Source organism: Epinephelus moara, chromosome 3 (assembly GCF_006386435.1).
Source record: "Epinephelus moara isolate mb chromosome 3, YSFRI_EMoa_1.0, whole genome shotgun sequence".
NCBI lineage: Eukaryota > Metazoa > Chordata > Actinopteri > Perciformes > Serranidae > Epinephelus > Epinephelus moara.
In genome coordinates, this window is record NC_065508.1 from 16,498,079 (window position 1) to 16,514,823 (window position 16,745).

Here is a 16,745-nt window from a genome sequence, read left to right on the forward strand (position 1 = left end):
AATTAACATATAAACAAGCTCTGATGCTTATTATGCACTCTTCTTTCATTTTCCATAGCTGCTTATTCTGTTGGGGGTCGTAGGGGGCTGGAGCCTATCCCAGCTGACAGGCGAGAGGCAGGGCACACCCTGGACAGGTCGGCAGACTATCACAGGGCTGACACACAGAGACAGACAACCATCGACGCTCACATTCACACCTACGGGCAATTTAGAGTCACCAGTTAACCTAGCCTGCATGTTTTTGGAATGTGGGAGGAAGCCGGAGTACCCAGAGAAAACCCATGCTTACATGGGTAGAACATGCAAACTCGAATCCCCCAACCTGGGTTCGAACAAGAAACCCTTTTGCTGTGTGGCGACACTGCTAACTACTGCACCACCGTGCCGCAAAGTACAAAAAACCATTTCCAGTGTGAATCAGTTTCTTCCCACTGTAAATTAGAAAATGTTCGGCAGGCCACCCAGCACCCAATATTTGGCTCACAGGCCGCAAGTTGAGTATCAGTGCATGTCTGTACTATATGTGACGTTGCTGAGGCGCCCTTTTGAAGGTGTGGCTACAGTGAGCAGTACAGTTGACAGCACGACTACGTCATCCAACCCATTAAATTATCAAACTGCAGAAACAGGAGCAAACTGAGCAAACACTATTCCAAGACAAACTCAGCAAGGACGCCAGGGACCGTTTTTTGGCTAAACTGTTATCTATTAACAACACTGGAGTGCTGACCCGCCGTCCTGCCTTAAACTTCGTCCTTGGATATCGCTGTACACTCTATTGATACTACCAGCTATCTTGTTCATGGTAAAAGTGCGCACCTGAAAGCCCACATATATCTCACAGATGGCTGGGTGCAGGGTTTGTTTACACATCAAATTAGGCTGAGAGTGTTTTACTGTATTTCTTTCATATCATATAAAAATGACTGCCTATAGAGTTATTCATATTACTACTACTTTATATGACTAACAAGACTGAGGTCTTCTGCTAAATTCAGCTTCATTTTTCACTCAGTAGAGCTCGGATTTAATAAATCAGAAGTAATAAAAATGCGGCATTCAGGCAGACGAGCAGAGCATCATGGGTATGTGTAGTCACTTTACACTGAGCTAAAATTAATATAGATTTATGTTAAATGTTTGCTGAATGAGTCAGTGTCTTTCTGAGTCATAAGAAATCATAAGTCATCTTTTAGAAGGATTATATGTTTACTGTAAGCGATAAGCTACGTCAAATATGTTAATGGAGCAAGGCAAACGGAGTGCTTACGCAATTATCTAATTCTACTGTACCTTCTTTTCCATACCATACAATTACTTGACGTTATGCATGGAGCGAATATAAAGGAAATACAATACCTAAAAAATGGGGATTAGGCCTACAATGCACTTTGATCAAACACTGACTGTCATATGTGTTAATCAAGAGCATTTCAAATGCAATGAAAGTGTGATTACAAGGCGCCCACATTTATTATGACTTTTAAAGCAGTTTGTTGAGGAGGAGTTTGAACCCTTAATTGTATGATTCATGATGCTTAATGAAGCTCCACTGTGATCATTCCTCATCTTGTGGTTTTGTGCAGAAAGCTTAATATCTAAGGAAGATTATAAGAAGTGAATTCTGCTCTGAGGCTCCTCGCTTGAAAGCCCCAAATCCATGTAGCACATAAAACTCATATATCATTTGTTTCCTTCACAATATTCAACTCTCCCCTGTGGCCGGTGTTATTTTGACCAGTGCACCGCTTCTCTCTGTCTTCACCCAGTTTTCACAGCCTTTCTCTTCTTGAACGGGGCGAGCAGAGGAAGGAAGTGGACTGATAAAATGTGGGATTAATAATACACATAAATGAACTACATGAAATGACAACTTGGGTCTCCACAAAACAAGAAGGTGCAGTTTTATGAAGCTTAGTTAGAGAGACCAAAAAAGACAACCTCAAAACCCTCTGAACTCTTTTTGATTCCCCTCCGCTGAGCAGTAATAACGTGTCAAAGTAAGCAATCTGTCAGGGTGCAAGGACTTGGCAGATGCTGGGAAAAAAAAATCTTTTCAGCTGGCTTTGCACGCAGGCAGCAGTCTTTGCATTTACTAGCAACAGTCCAAAGCTGGCAAGGTCAGTTTCACACTTTAAAAACTGGAAATACAATTTAAATGAGACAGTTTGAAAAACATCCAGGGGAGGATATTTGTATCAAACATGTCTAGTGACTGATAAATGCAGCAGCCAGACTCTCAGAAAAATACAACCAGTTCTTGTTGAATGCTACACAATATGTTTCAGCCTTCCGTTTTAAAACTGAATATTAGTATCCATATCATACTACCTTAGCATGAAAGCCACAGTTAACTATCATAAAACACCAACTTGACATAGTAAACGCAATGAACTGAATGTTAGGTAAAGGTCTCATTCTATAAAAAGCCAAATGTCCATGTCTTCGTTCAACTATGCCTTTAAACGAGCCGTCAGGAACTCCAAGATGTTGTGATGTCACAGCTATAGCATATGCGAATTTGCGAATCTTGGGATAGCGAAGGAATTGCCTGCCTTAAGGGTTATTTATGCCTGGGCGCTTGATGCTTTTGAAGATTGACACTTGACAGAAACTCGACAGTTCTGTGGCGTTTTCAATTTATGCTTGGGTGAAAGGTTTCAGTTGTCTCCATGGTAACCAAAGACCCCCTGTATTTTTTTATAGTCTTAGTCTATTTCTGTCACTGTTTGGAACTGCACAGACAGTTGTTTAAATCACAAAATTATCCAGCTGTATATGTGTGTTATCTTATTAACCTTATATTCATTGATTGATCAGCCCCCTGTCTGTCTGTGAGCAACAGAATCCCCTCACTCACTAGAATCAATGATTCAATAAATACAAACACTGTTGTTTTCCTCCCATGACACTGACATGAAAACTATTTTGGTTCAGTAAATGTCTGCTGTCAGTCGGTCTGGCGAAGGTAGTTTGGCCGACCCTGCTCCCCAGGGGCTGCTGCTGACACGGCGGCTTTAAAACTACTGTCTCCTTGGTGATAATAATACTACCCATCACATTGCGTAACAAAATATGATGATATCAGTGACATCAAAAAAAAAGAAGACACTTTTTCTGTTGAAAATACATCATTTTTGTCGAGCAACACTCTTCAAAAGTGTCCAAGCGCCCAAGTATAAATTAGGATTTACCCTGCCTTACTCTGTCTCTGATTGGCTCACCCTGACATTCTTACCCTAACCCTGACCAATCTAATCCTAACTAGTCCAACCATAAAGGCAATGAGCATCAGCCAATCACAGGGAGAGTGGAGAAAGTAATTCTTTTAGCTATCCTAGGATTTGCTGATTTGTATACAATATACACCATTTCAAACTTGAAACATTAACAGTCTAAGTGGGTCACTTTGTATTTCCTGTTGAAATGTTTTGCAGTGTATGTGAATAACATACACACATAAATAAGCATGGACTCAATCTCTTGCCCAGCAGTGCAACTCCAGTGAAACTGTCTGTAGATTGAATCATCATGACGTGGCACTAACAACAATAATCACTTCCAGGTAGAAAACTTGCAATTGATTTCCTTCGTGGCGATATGAGAAATCAGAAAACATTTTCACCTATAAATGTAATGTGGGTCAACCTGTCTGAAATTTTTGCTGTGCTTATGTACTGTGTTGCTGTGCTAGCGTCTTTGATACCCAAATCTACTGGCACAGAAGCAAAACAATCTACTGTTGTGGTGAGGGGCCGCTGGAAAACATATTTTAGCTACCTAAGGAAGTGTACGCTATATTTGGAATATTTCCACTGCTTCACCTACCACACTAACTGATTGATGCTGTAAAGTAAAATTACTGTTTTTGTCAACTGAGTCTGGTGGCTTTGAGATAATGGCATGAATTCCCCATCAGTTAATGGCTGTCTGATGGCAAGGTAAAGCAGTAAAAATATTCTAAATATAGTGTACACTTAAAGTGACATTGATTTTTTTAAGTGGGCCTTTGTTTAGGTGGCTAAAACTAAACAAATGAGATTGCGTTAGTTCAGCACCGTACATGACGGGTAATTTCTACCCAGAAGTATTCAAACAGACACTGTGATTCTATCTGTCTCTTAAAGAGACAGGTGCTAAAACGAAGCGTTTCAGACAGAGGGTGCATACAGGTATATTTAAGCAGACAGTATGAGAAAAATAATGCGTTTTTTTGAACATTAAAGCATTTAAACATGTTTTAGTAGAAACCCAAAATAAAAGTATGAACCTGAAAATGAGCGTAATATGGGACCTTTAATATCTATCTATCTATCTATCTATCTATCTATCTATCTATCTATCTATCTATCTATCTATACTGGTTTGAGCAGGAATACATTATAAATGATTTGTTAAAATTTTATGTTTTACACATTTGAATAACCATCTGATTCATCATGGCAACAGCAACACCCAATGTGCTATAAAAAGTAATGAGAGCAATTATGAACCACCTCTTTATCAGATACGTATGCGTGTGTGTTTGTGTGTGTGTCTGTGTAAAATATATACTCTTAGATTTCGTAGATTTCCCCAACATACATTTGGAAAACTCCTTTTTCATGCCATTACGAGGTTTTGAAATAGTTGAATGTTTCAATGCAGCTTGGAATAATTCATGAATATTATCTGTAGGAAATGTTCTGCTTTTGAGGAGAGGATCTGTGATTCATTCATGAACCATTTTTTGGTGGTTACAACAAAGTGTCTGCGAATAAGGGTCTAACTCCAGTTGCGATTTCTGTCCTGTGCTTTGACAACAGGTGTGATTTTAATTATTACACCACACGCAGTCGTTTGACAGATCTCCCCTCTGGTCTTCATCATGGCACATCTGTCCTGTGGCTACATGCTAAAAAGGCTGATTTCCCTCTAGGAAAGACACAGTGGCAGATGCTGAGGAGACACTTGGTTCCACCGACAGACACACGTGTTTATCACCAGAAAGCATTTCTTAGCCTACTGACTCATGCTCTATTGTATCTCCTTCTTGTGGGCTCAATTTATTTGTTCCTATTTTATCTCAGTGTTTGGACTCAGATGCCATTAATCAGTGAATCATACAAGCTGTGACAAACACTGAGCCAAGTTTAGAATAATGGCACAGTTAATGTTAAAACTTAACTTAAAAATAGACCATAAAAGGATTATTTATATTCATGTCTTTTTTATTTAATTTAATCAAGATTGGAGCAACAGCACTCTACCAACAAGCCTTTTTGTGCAAATATGTTTCAGTATATCTCTGGAGAACATATCCTCAAATTGTGAAGACAATAAAGCCTCCACAAAATAGTGTTTTAAATCTTGTGTGTGATTTATTCACAAGGATATATACTTCAGGATTTATCCTGGCTTCATAGGAGTAGAGGAAATCTCCGCTCGTCGCTAGGCTAATTTACACAATGTAAAATGCCATAGGCTTGTGCTAATAACGTTAGCATGTTGTATTTGTTTGAAAAATGTGTTTAGTATAAGACAGTTGTTTTGTCAGTGAACCTTGTGAGTTGTAATGGAGCCAAACTATCTACCATTACCTTTGTTAAATGTTGCTGTTGTCCCTGGTTTTATATGAGAAGAGGAAAAGATTGCTAGCTGCTAGGCTAATTTATACAATGTACAATGCCATAGGCTTGTGCTAATGACATTAGCATGTTGTATTTGTGGGGAAAATGTGTCCGGATAAAGACAAGTGTTGGTCTGTGAATGCTGTGAGTTATAGTGAAGCCAATTTGTGTACTTGTGATTGAAATTGTCTCTATTAAGCCATGTTTAATGCGTGTTTTGAATCAACTTCACAGAAACCCTGCCACCGACCAGTGCTTTAGAGTTGTAACTGCAGAGTGACACAGACACGCCACCGAATAAGTAGGCTATAAATGCTCACCACAGCGTAGGCTACAGCATAAGGTCTGCCGCACAACTTTAAATCCTGCTTTAGTTGTACGAGCCCAAATTGCTATGCAGCCATGTGAACATCACTGAAGACATGTATTTTCTATTTTTCTTTTCTTTTTTTTAATTTGTGCTGTTTGTTTCCACCATTTTTAAAAAAAGAGTTTTCCATGTTTGTCATCAGCTGCTGACTTCCAGACACTGGAAAATGTTGCTCATTAATGTTGCTCACTAAACAATTGGTAGAAAATGATCTGTTTGTTATCTTGTGTTTGCAGAACGAGTGGACTAGTTTCCCCTGTTCCACTTAGCTGCCCACTTTATATTGTCCTGATTTTTACGAGGTCTAAGTTTGGTTTTTTTTAACTGCGTTTACAATAATAAATATGATGCTTCTTTGGGTTCACATTCAGAGAGTAATACAGCACAACAGGATTGACCATAAGTGCTACTAAGGACAATTTGTGCCTTGTTGTATAGAGACTGATGTTTGCTTTCAAATGCTCAAAACATGATTTTAAGCTTGTGGATGCAGTTTATATAAGTCCATTGTGAGCGAGAAACCAGAATGTATGGCAAAACATATCTGACAATCTCTCTTTGTCATCAGTCTTACATTTATCATCTATGCACCTTTGAATTTTGGAAATGTAGGCAGCTTCACGGTGACTGGATTTGGAAACCAGAAAAGGAATGAGCACAGATATTTATACATTAGGACTGCCTTGGATCGTATGAATAGTGACATTTATGCTTTAAGCCCCAAATTCTGCTTGCCATACTCACTATGTGCAGCTGAAGATAGTCTCCGAGCCCGTGGGTGCTCTCCACTCGCACCAAGATGGCATCCCTCTGCTGAGTGCTGAAGCCCACGGCTAACCGGTCAGCTCGAGTGCTCGGCCTCTCATTGGGGGCCCAGGTGAATGTGATGAGAGCCCCCCCTTTCCCAAAAATGTACGTGGTCCCAGCTGGAAACAGAGACAGAAAGACTTTATTATGTATTGTTATTTTTAGTTTTTTTAAGTACCATCCCTGAGATGAGATTTAGATTCCTCCCACTGCCATGCACGGACACTGTAAGTCATTTTACAAAATAATGCAGTAGGCAGAGAGAAACCAGGAAAGCAGGGGGGAAGATTTATTAAGGAGGTCCGCTCTACTCTTAAATCACAGTTAAGCAGCCTAATTTACAAAGTATGATGAATCTTTACATACAGAGCTGTAAACAGTTTTATCACAGCTCCATATGGCTCTCTCAGCAGATACTGAGGCTGGACCCGACACTGTGGACATCCAAAAATGAGGGCAGTACTATGCCCTGCAATTTTTTTTACAGAATAGAGCAAAAGTGCTTTGCAAAAGTGCAGTATTTTTTTTATCAACAGGATTTTACATTACCCATCATAAAAAGCACCAGTGCTTTCCTCTCAGGTCAATGAGCACATAATGTACGTCTCTTTGAGGGTCACATGTACTACAAAATCAAGACGAGGTACTTGAGTTTCTATCATTTACTTAAATTATCATCCGCCCGCTCTCTTCATCCGACTTACTTCATCTCAACATCAAACATCATTTGCTTTAATTGCAGCACTTACTCAACTATTGTATTGGCACTTTACATTTTATGAGGGCACCCACACTTGTTTAGTGGCACCCCCAGGAATTTTTCCTAGGGGTGGCCCAGCCTGTTGTCATTCTGTGGGTGTCAAATACCGCCTTGTCACACCCCTCAGTGTGTGATATTGATGCCAAAGGCAGCCTTTGGCATCTTTATGAGACACACTGGGTTCAACTAACTCCAGTGTAAACCCACCCATGGCAATACTTAACGCAGAGAGCAACTGATGTAGTATAAAGAGTGAGAAAGTCCATGTAGGGCAGAGTGGAGGGGAGATGGAAGTGTCAAAACAGAACAAAACTTTCATCCAGGAGTTCACAGCTCATATCGGTTATGGCTCAGAGGCAGAGTGGGTTGGAATCGGAAGATTGGTGGTTCAATCCCAAGCTCCTCCAGTCCACATGTCGAGTAATTCCTGGGCAAGATACTGAACCCAGAATTGCTCCTGATGGCTGTTCCATCAGTGTGCAAGTGAATGGTTACTGAGTAACCATGGTGAAAGTGACATGTAGTGTTAAAGCCCTTTGAGTGGTCGGAAAAGTGCTATACAAGTGCAGTGTGTTCACCATATCCCATGTGAAACCAAAAGTCAATGTCATTTTAATGTAACATTATGCAATTTACATACAGTCTGTTGCACACTGACGCCGCACACGTGACATATTTACGTTACGTGGAGCCTGGTCTCACTCAGAAGTCGCCAAAATCCGGCACTTGGGCAGTGACTAGCGGCGTCAGACACTGACAAAAAAAGGCGTCCTTTAACGTCAGCATAGTAGGCGGCCGGTTGCCGTTATAGTTTAACAGTGCCCTGCAGCGTCGGGGGGAAACACAGTGGGACAAGGACAAAAGTTAAGGCGGTGAAAGTCCTAGTGGGGCAGGTAGGAGGGGTACTGACTTTCGCCGGAGAGAGTGGTGTTCACATCCCGTAATATTCTAGAGCCAAACCCTGTTCTTCTTTCCTAAACCTAACCACGTGCTTTTGTTGTTGAAGGAAAAAAAAAACACGTCAATTTGCGGTGTCGTACCAACGTAGCGCATTTATTTTGAAAGAGACTGTATGTATATGTTAAATTTCCTGTGAAAACGTAAGTGTATTTTAAAGGAAGACAACTTGACACAGTGTCCCAGAACATCAACAACCAACGCACCCAGGGTACCTTTCACATCGTATATGGACGTAGAAAGTCCATGACCAAGCACGTCAATATGTGACGAGGTCGGAGTGAGAATGTGTTGTTATGTGACATTACCTAACAAACCTAAACCTAACCAAGTAGTTTTATTGCCTAAACCTAACTGTGACCATTACACAACATTAACCAGAAGTTACAATGTGTTTCATCTGTGTGTTACATAGACACACAAAAAGGTGTCCTGTGCGTGACAATGCATTGGTATTTGATGACCTTGGAATAGAAATGGGTTAATGGGGCTACTGACAATCTTGGGGTGGCACCAAAACTAAAGGTCATAACTGAATTTCAGGAATTTGTTTATGCTGTGTAAGTATGTAGGTTAGTTGAAAACTATGTCAATATGAGAGTTAAGGAATTCCATACAGATAGACTTTGGTTTCTAATTTTGAAACAGCACACAGAGGCCTCCAATTATTTTCAATTATGTCACATTTGTTCAGGCTGGCTGTGGCCCCTTCCGGCCACCCCTTGGCTGCACCATTGCACTTGTTTACATGTCTTGACCCTGTACCTTCCTTGTCGCTGATACAGACAGATGCACCATCTATGTGACAGATGCACAGGATAAGGGCTGACCGATATGTCGAAATTCAAGTATCATGATATTTCTGACCAAATACCTCTAACAATATTGGGACAATACTGACTGTTAGTGCTTCCACAAAATATTTACACAATGGCATTATCATAAAGTCTCAATGTCTTCAAACGAGTACTTTCTAATTAACAGTGTCTTAGCTTAGCTTAGCTGCCTACAACATACAACGTGCAAACATTATTAATCATAAACACATTTCAGCCATCAAATGTGATCAGGTTTTGTACGTTGTCCACGTTCGTGTCAGGGTCAGCTGCAGACTGACTTTGCAGAGACGGCTGCCATCTTGTTTTTACATAGATTGATGTATTGTGGTCTTACTGCCACTAGATGGCACGCAAAAGTGTCCACGAACGAGGACAACAGGCCTAAGTTAGGTAGAACGAAGTATAAGGTCCAGTAAACCCAAAATGCAATGTCCTTCTATGAGGACACAGGGTCTCAGGAGGACATAACAGTCTGGTAAAATCCAAAAATCAAATCACTTTAATGTAATGCAGCTTTTAAAACCAGGAAAAGACAACACTTAAAATTTTATGATAACTACAATCGAAGACGATATCTAGTCTCATATCACGATAACAGTATAATATCGATATATTGTCCAGCCCTACATAGGATACATATTGATGTTACCTTTGACTGTCCAATTCACTTTATTATAAATGTGAAAAGGTGAGCTGTTAATGTTAAGTTGCGATTTAAAAATAAATTCTCCCTCATACAGTATCTAGCAGGTGAATAGCAAAGCAATAGTGTTAAACTTTTATTTATGCAAGTTATTCATCTGGCCTCTGAAAGATTCTGATCTCCTTGAGATAAATGAGGCAGGTTGGTGTTAATTCTTCATGTACAAGTCTTGCTGGAATTGCTGAGATACCTGAGAAAATCCATGCAGGCTTGCTGTAAAATCCATTTTCCGATCAGCTTGTAAATCACACACAACCTTTCACAATGTGATATGATTTCTTCCTAACCCCTCAGTCACCCCAGATTGTTCATTAAATATGAATTAGCAAAATTCTTTCGTTTGTGCCAGAGCAGCAAAATTTAGAGCTATAACCCATTTCATACAGTCCATGCAAGTTCAAGTTGAGTCAAATCTTCGTTCGTTTTCTCAGGGGTGAATGCTCTTTTCGAGGAGTTCGGACTGCAGCTGTTATACACCAGCAAATAGAGAAACCAACTGCCTGCCTCAGATAAAAACATCTTGGCACGACAGATGCGTAGCCATTACGTTACAGAAGAAACAACAATTACCTTTAATACTACACCGCAAAAACATGTTATTCTGGGAACCTGAAACCTAAGTGTTGTTTTACAACTGATATTTTTCAGTACCCGAATCTCTTAAGTGAAGAACAGAAAAACACTTGAGGTAAAATTGTAGCCTCAATTTCACCTGTGTATGAAGACTTGAGTACTCTTCTGCTCGGTGTAATGGGCACTTACCACACAGTTTTCTTATTGACGGGATCGTACTGCTGACTGGATGCTCGAAAGACCTAGAAACACCTTGTACTGACTATGACTTTAATTAAAAGGACAGCATTTGTTTCAAATTATTTCCTAGCGAGGTAATCCTAATTCATGTCTGGGATTTGTAGTCAAATGTGAGTTGGTGACATTACTGTGATTACATCAAGGAGTCTCAGTGAGTGGTTTTATTCTTCCTTTCAGTAAAAGTTATCTGCATCTGGCTCCTTAGTCTGCCCTCATTTCAGCTCAATGAAATCACTTTTCTTTCCGTTTGAGAGAGTTGATGTCTTTGCTTTCTACACAGATGAGTAAGGGATTTTTGGGCACAACATAATGAACCCATGTACAATCTAATCAATTCTTGTATCACATACTATCATTTCTGCTGATAATGTATGTTCTAATATAGCACTACATCACAAACTACAACAGTCTCCACAAACATTAAGCTTCACACAGGCTTTAACACTGCATTTCATTATACAGTACAGCCCTTCATGATTTCTAGCTTTGTTTGTTCTTGTGAAACCCAACCAAAAAAAAAAAAAAAAGCAGGCAAGCCATGATGTGGCCAGTCACCTCATTTGGAGGCCCAATTTTACATCAGGTCTCATTTCAAATTTCACTGTGCAATATAGCCTTGGAACACCAATTTAAATTGGATGCTCAGGAGACTCAAACCTTGTGAACTCTTTGTGCCCAATTTTGGACGCCTGAAACCTGGTCCTGATAGATCATTACACACATTTCATCCAGCAACACAGTGAGGGAAAATGTCAAAACTGGATCATTTTGACCGTAACTAAGCTATTGACATGCAGGTTACAAAAAAAGGCACACATAAATTTTTAACATGTTAAATATGGAAAATGAGGTCATGAAATCTGTTTCACATGATTTCACATGTGATAATGTGTTCACATCATTGTAGATGGATGGCAGAGATGGGAAAGATTCCCATATTAACAACTTGTGAGCATTCACTTTATCAAAATGGTTGTATGATTACAGAGTTGGTTGTGTGCTGATTGAAATACTATGCATGGACGGTACAAAACCACAACCATTAAAGCTCCATTGTGTAAAATTTAGGGGGATTTAGTGGCATGATTGCAGATTTTAACCAGCTAAAACTTCTAGTTAGAATTTCTTCAGTGTTCATTGTTCAGGAGGTCTTTACCAAAACAAACAGACCTGGTAATTAAAACCTGTAAAAGCACTGAATAAAGAAGTTTCAGGTGAAAAAAATCTGTTTTTTCTGATGAGGCTCGTTGCGTAGGGGCTGCTAACTACAGTGCGAAAACGTGATTGGGCCTATCTAGAGCCAGTGTTTGGGTTGTCTGTTCCGGGCTACTGTAGAAACATGATGATGCAACATGGCAATGTACGTAGATGAGGACGTGCTCCCTATGTAGATATAAACAGCTCATTCTAAGGTAACAAAAACACAATGATTCTTATTTTCAGGTGATTATACACTAAAGAAAACACACTTATTCTTTGATATTCAGTTTCTGCAAATATATCCTCCTAAATCTTACACACTGGACCTTTAAAGAATGTAAACACGTTCCAGTAGGAACCCAAAATACAAGTATGAACCTGGGACCTTGGCTATCAGTCTATGTACTGGATTAGACTGGAATACATTATAAATGTTGCTCCGCCATTTCTGTTTCTTTTCTCAAACCTGAACATTTCACAATAAAGGCTTCACTTCCTGTTCATTTGTCACATATCAGGAAATCAGGTCAAAATATACAGGAACAAAGTAACCTCACATATTCAACAGCCTCTCTAATATTACACTAATATATATTTCTCTGTGTATTGTAGCAAGTCATATCACCTAACGATAAACAAACTTATCACTGATAAATGGCGCTTACAATATTTGATTGATTTTTAGGGACTTTCATGTTGGTACGTACTAAGTCAAGTATTTGAGCTTTCTGAAAAATCTTTCCCAGTTGTTGAAAAAGTGTCTCAGTTGTAATTCCTATTTATAGGTGGCGTGAACTTTACTTACAAGTTGAAAACTCGCAGTTACAGTAACTTTAATGTAACATGAACGCAGCATAAATTCTAATGTGATTTCTTCCCTACTCATCAAATTTCGATGAAGTCAGATGAGAAAAGACAGGAATATCATGCACTGACATGAGTGATGGACCTGTCAGTCTACGTGTCATTCTCTTCTGCAAATTCTGATTTAATACTTTTTCGTGAAACTCTTGTGGTTTTATTTCTCATATCAATGGTACCTTTGGCAACAGGAACAATCCCTTTTTGTTCTGGTTACATGTTGTTGCTGAAGACAAAAATATAGCTCAGACTGGTTATTAGTTATTGCAACAAGTACCAGAGCTCCGCAAAGACATTTTAGAAAATGCTATGTTAACATTAGTTAAATATTTGTTAAAAAATAAATCAGTTTTTGCTAAACTGAAGGCAAATTACTTTTGAAAAGAACCAGCGTTGGCGGTTAGCCACCAAGAGTAGCCACTGGGACTAACCACAGACAGTATATGGGACTAACTAGCTTAGCTTAATCATTTCTACAGTAGTGCCCTCAGGAATAAGGTGGATAGTCAACCAAACTACTTGGTTACAGTTAGGAAAAGATCTTGATATTAGTCACGTCAGTTGACTTACAACTGACGTGACAAAATAACTCCGGGGTTTTTTCGTACCTAATTGTATTGCGGAGTTTTGCACAGCGGCGACCGGATCTTTGCTCTCAAACCTCTGCAAGTAATTGGTTGCTGGCAGACACTCTGTGCTGCAATAAAATGGTTAATCAGCAGTGTTGTGCACTGTAAAGCCGATGCGCTGATGGTTCTGCCGGCCTGAATACAATATAATGTCTATAGCCTTACTGTTGTGTAAAACCTTATAGACTGAGCTGAGTAGTGATGCGCGGGTCGACCCGTAACCCGCGGGACCCGCAAATGGACCTGCGGGTCGGGAAGCAATGATCGTCTGTTAAATCGGTCTGTAAATTATATTTTGACATTATTATTATAATCTATTGATCTATAATCTATTACTGTCATGTCATCTGAAGGTACTGATGCGTTGAGCAGGTGACAGTCCGCGGTCGTTTTCAAAACACACTTGTGTCACGCACTCCAAAAGGAACTTGTTGAAACTTTACATAATAATTTATTGTACAAAACGGGGGAAACAAACGTTGACAAAAACGGTTCCATAATTCATATTAAATTCAAAAGATAACGAAAAAACAGCTACAAGTGAGAGGGAATAGTGATAAAGTGGTAAAACTTGGCATTGATCCGCAGCCTCAGACGGATGCGCTCAAGCGTGCCGTGTGCACAAGCTCAGTTGGTAGGCGATACTATATTTTCACATTTTTAACAATGCAATTTAAAAGTTTTGATTTTTATTGATAACCTACATTTACCAACAACAAAAAGACCCCATTTAGCAGCAAAAAATTATGTTAAAAAAAAAAAAAAGTAAATAAAAAAATGGATATCGAATACCAAAAAAAAATTATGTTAAAAAAAAAAAAAAGTAAATAAAAAAATGGATATCGAATACCAAATTTTCATAACAAATACCTACCCATAGAAACGAATATTCGAATATCCGAATATTTGGGTACAGCCCTATTTGTGTGTCCGTATCTGATGCCAAGGACCATTGCCCAAACACTGTTTTATGACAGTTATTACCAGGCTGTAAACACTGTTGAGAATTTAGAAAATGATTTCTTCCAATGTATGACATTTTCCCTCGTCAAGGAAACCCCTCCCTACACACAGCTAATGAACATGTGAGCTGTAATGCTTTGTGCAGTGCTGTGGGAATATGAGGAGACAAAGAGAAAGTCAAAGGCTGGAGAAGAGGTTACACGCACCCTCGTTATGTGCATCATGAAATATGGAGTACTAATGCACCTGCAGGAAATCACGCAAGCGTCTGTCTATAGACGGCAGTAACTCCTGCATTAGTCATAACGTTAAAGCATTTCATTACACCTTTCTGCCTCCCTCGTCTGTCTCCTGCTATCTCTGCTCGTCTTTCTGTGGTAGACCTGCGTCAAATAAAGGAGGCAGTAAATCAGTCTTGTTAAGATTATTACTATAAACATCACGGTCCTCTCCCTTGAAGCAGCTCTCCTTTCTCACTGCCGAAAATCTCCCGGGAGCGCTCTGCCCGTCTCTCACGGCCATCCAATGCATCTGTGCTCGAATAATAAGGCTCCCTTGGAGATTCTCAACTGCAATGTGTGCTGTATATCACATCATCATTAGTCAGGAACCTTGATAATTAATTATACTGTACACAGGCATTGTTATACTCTTCTGATTACCATATTATTCATGAATATTATATAGGCGGTGCAATAGAATATTCACTGTAAAAATAAACTGTAAGCATATTAAAGGCTTTTTGTTGCTTTAGTACATTACAAAGGTCAGCAGAATCATATTGTGCATTTTACAGGCATTGTGTTGGGGTAAATGCAGCTCAGAAACTGCTATAGAGAGGCCATGATTGGCTGCTGTGTCTTAAGATCTCTACACAACAAATGTAGCAGTATAGATTCTTTGTGCCAAGATGCATGCTACCCACTCAAACATCCTGTCCTTTTCATTTGTGCTCTCAGCCAGCTGAATACGCAAGAGACGAGGCAACATGCTCATAGGACTTGCAAAATACACTGAGACGCTGGTGATGATTTGCATCACAACATAGCAGTTTAGATGTGAACGCGCCCTCCCCTGTGCTTCCTGTCGTAGGAAATCGGACAATTCCTGTGGCCTGAGTGAGTGAGTGAGTATTAGCTCTCATATTATTACTAATCATGACTCACAAATGGCAACTAGTATCGGCTGTTACATTATGAACACAAAGCAGCGGAACAAACTGTCAATTACTCATGCTCTTATAGCAATTTCAACACTATTTCTGGTGATTATCAACCACATTAGCAGAGCAAATGTATATTTATGTTTGATTGCACCTATATTTGTATACACACAAGGTTTTTCACAGTCAATCAACATTTCTGACAGAGGAATTTAAGGGCAGCAATATGCTGTGGAGGCAAATACAGTTCAGCAAGGACACTTTACTGAAAAAACTCAACTGTTTAACTAAGAATATGAACTCACATAAATCTCAACACTGTGAGCAGTTTTGCAGAAATGGAGAGTTATGGAGAGATATTAAGTCTGAATTTGTCGTCTGACTTATGGCATCTGAGGCACACTTCTTCCATGGTCTATTAAATGCAGCTCAGTGAAATGATGAAAATGAATGGTGCAGCCTAAAGCCTGACAGAGAGGACATACGGTCCTCGAGTTAAAATATGTTGGTCAACTTAAAAAGTGGCATCACATACTTAGTGCTCAATATCTCAGCGCAATCAATCACATCAATTGAGTTTGATCAATTAAAAGCCAGACCGAGAATCTCGTGAATCTTAAATAACCGCAGATGTAGCGGGCGCATGTAGACTGCAGCTGTATTACGGTTGAATTGCTGTCTCTGCTCCGATCAGCAAGACGTATTCAGACTGTCAGTTCTCAAATTGAACGTCTGCAGCTCAGAGCGCCTCAAACGACCCCCTCCTTCTATAATAATGTTAAGGTTTTCTCCCACTCAACTTTCAGATGATTTGGGTCATGGTGAAACTGAACTCAAATGCACCTCTGAAATGCTGCATTGCTTCCTCCTATAGTGAAAGTCGCAAAGATTTTTCCCCATAAATGCACCAGAATAGCTTCCATGACATATCTGTTTGTTTTAGCCTGTTTGTTTTTGTTTTGTTTGGTTAATTTTTGTTTGGTAGTTTTCTTGTTTTTTGGTTGTATTTTGTTCCTTTTTGCCTTGAATTTTTAATTATACTGTATATTTGTTTTCCTCTAAGATATAA

The 16,745-nt window shown here is 39.5% G+C and overlaps 1 protein-coding gene across 3 annotated transcripts in view; it reads right to left on the bottom strand.

The window, feature by feature from the left end:
• LOC126387929 (neurexin-2-like) overlaps positions 1–16,745 on the bottom strand; it is a 174,372-nt gene that overhangs the window by 21,363 nt on the left and 136,264 nt on the right. For all 3 annotated transcript variants that reach the window (XM_050040725.1, XM_050040727.1, XM_050040726.1), the window contains one exon: positions 6,727–6,908. In XM_050040725.1, the coding sequence (XP_049896682.1) occupies positions 6,727–6,908 (182 nt within the window). The remainder of the gene's footprint in view (positions 1–6,726; positions 6,909–16,745) is intronic.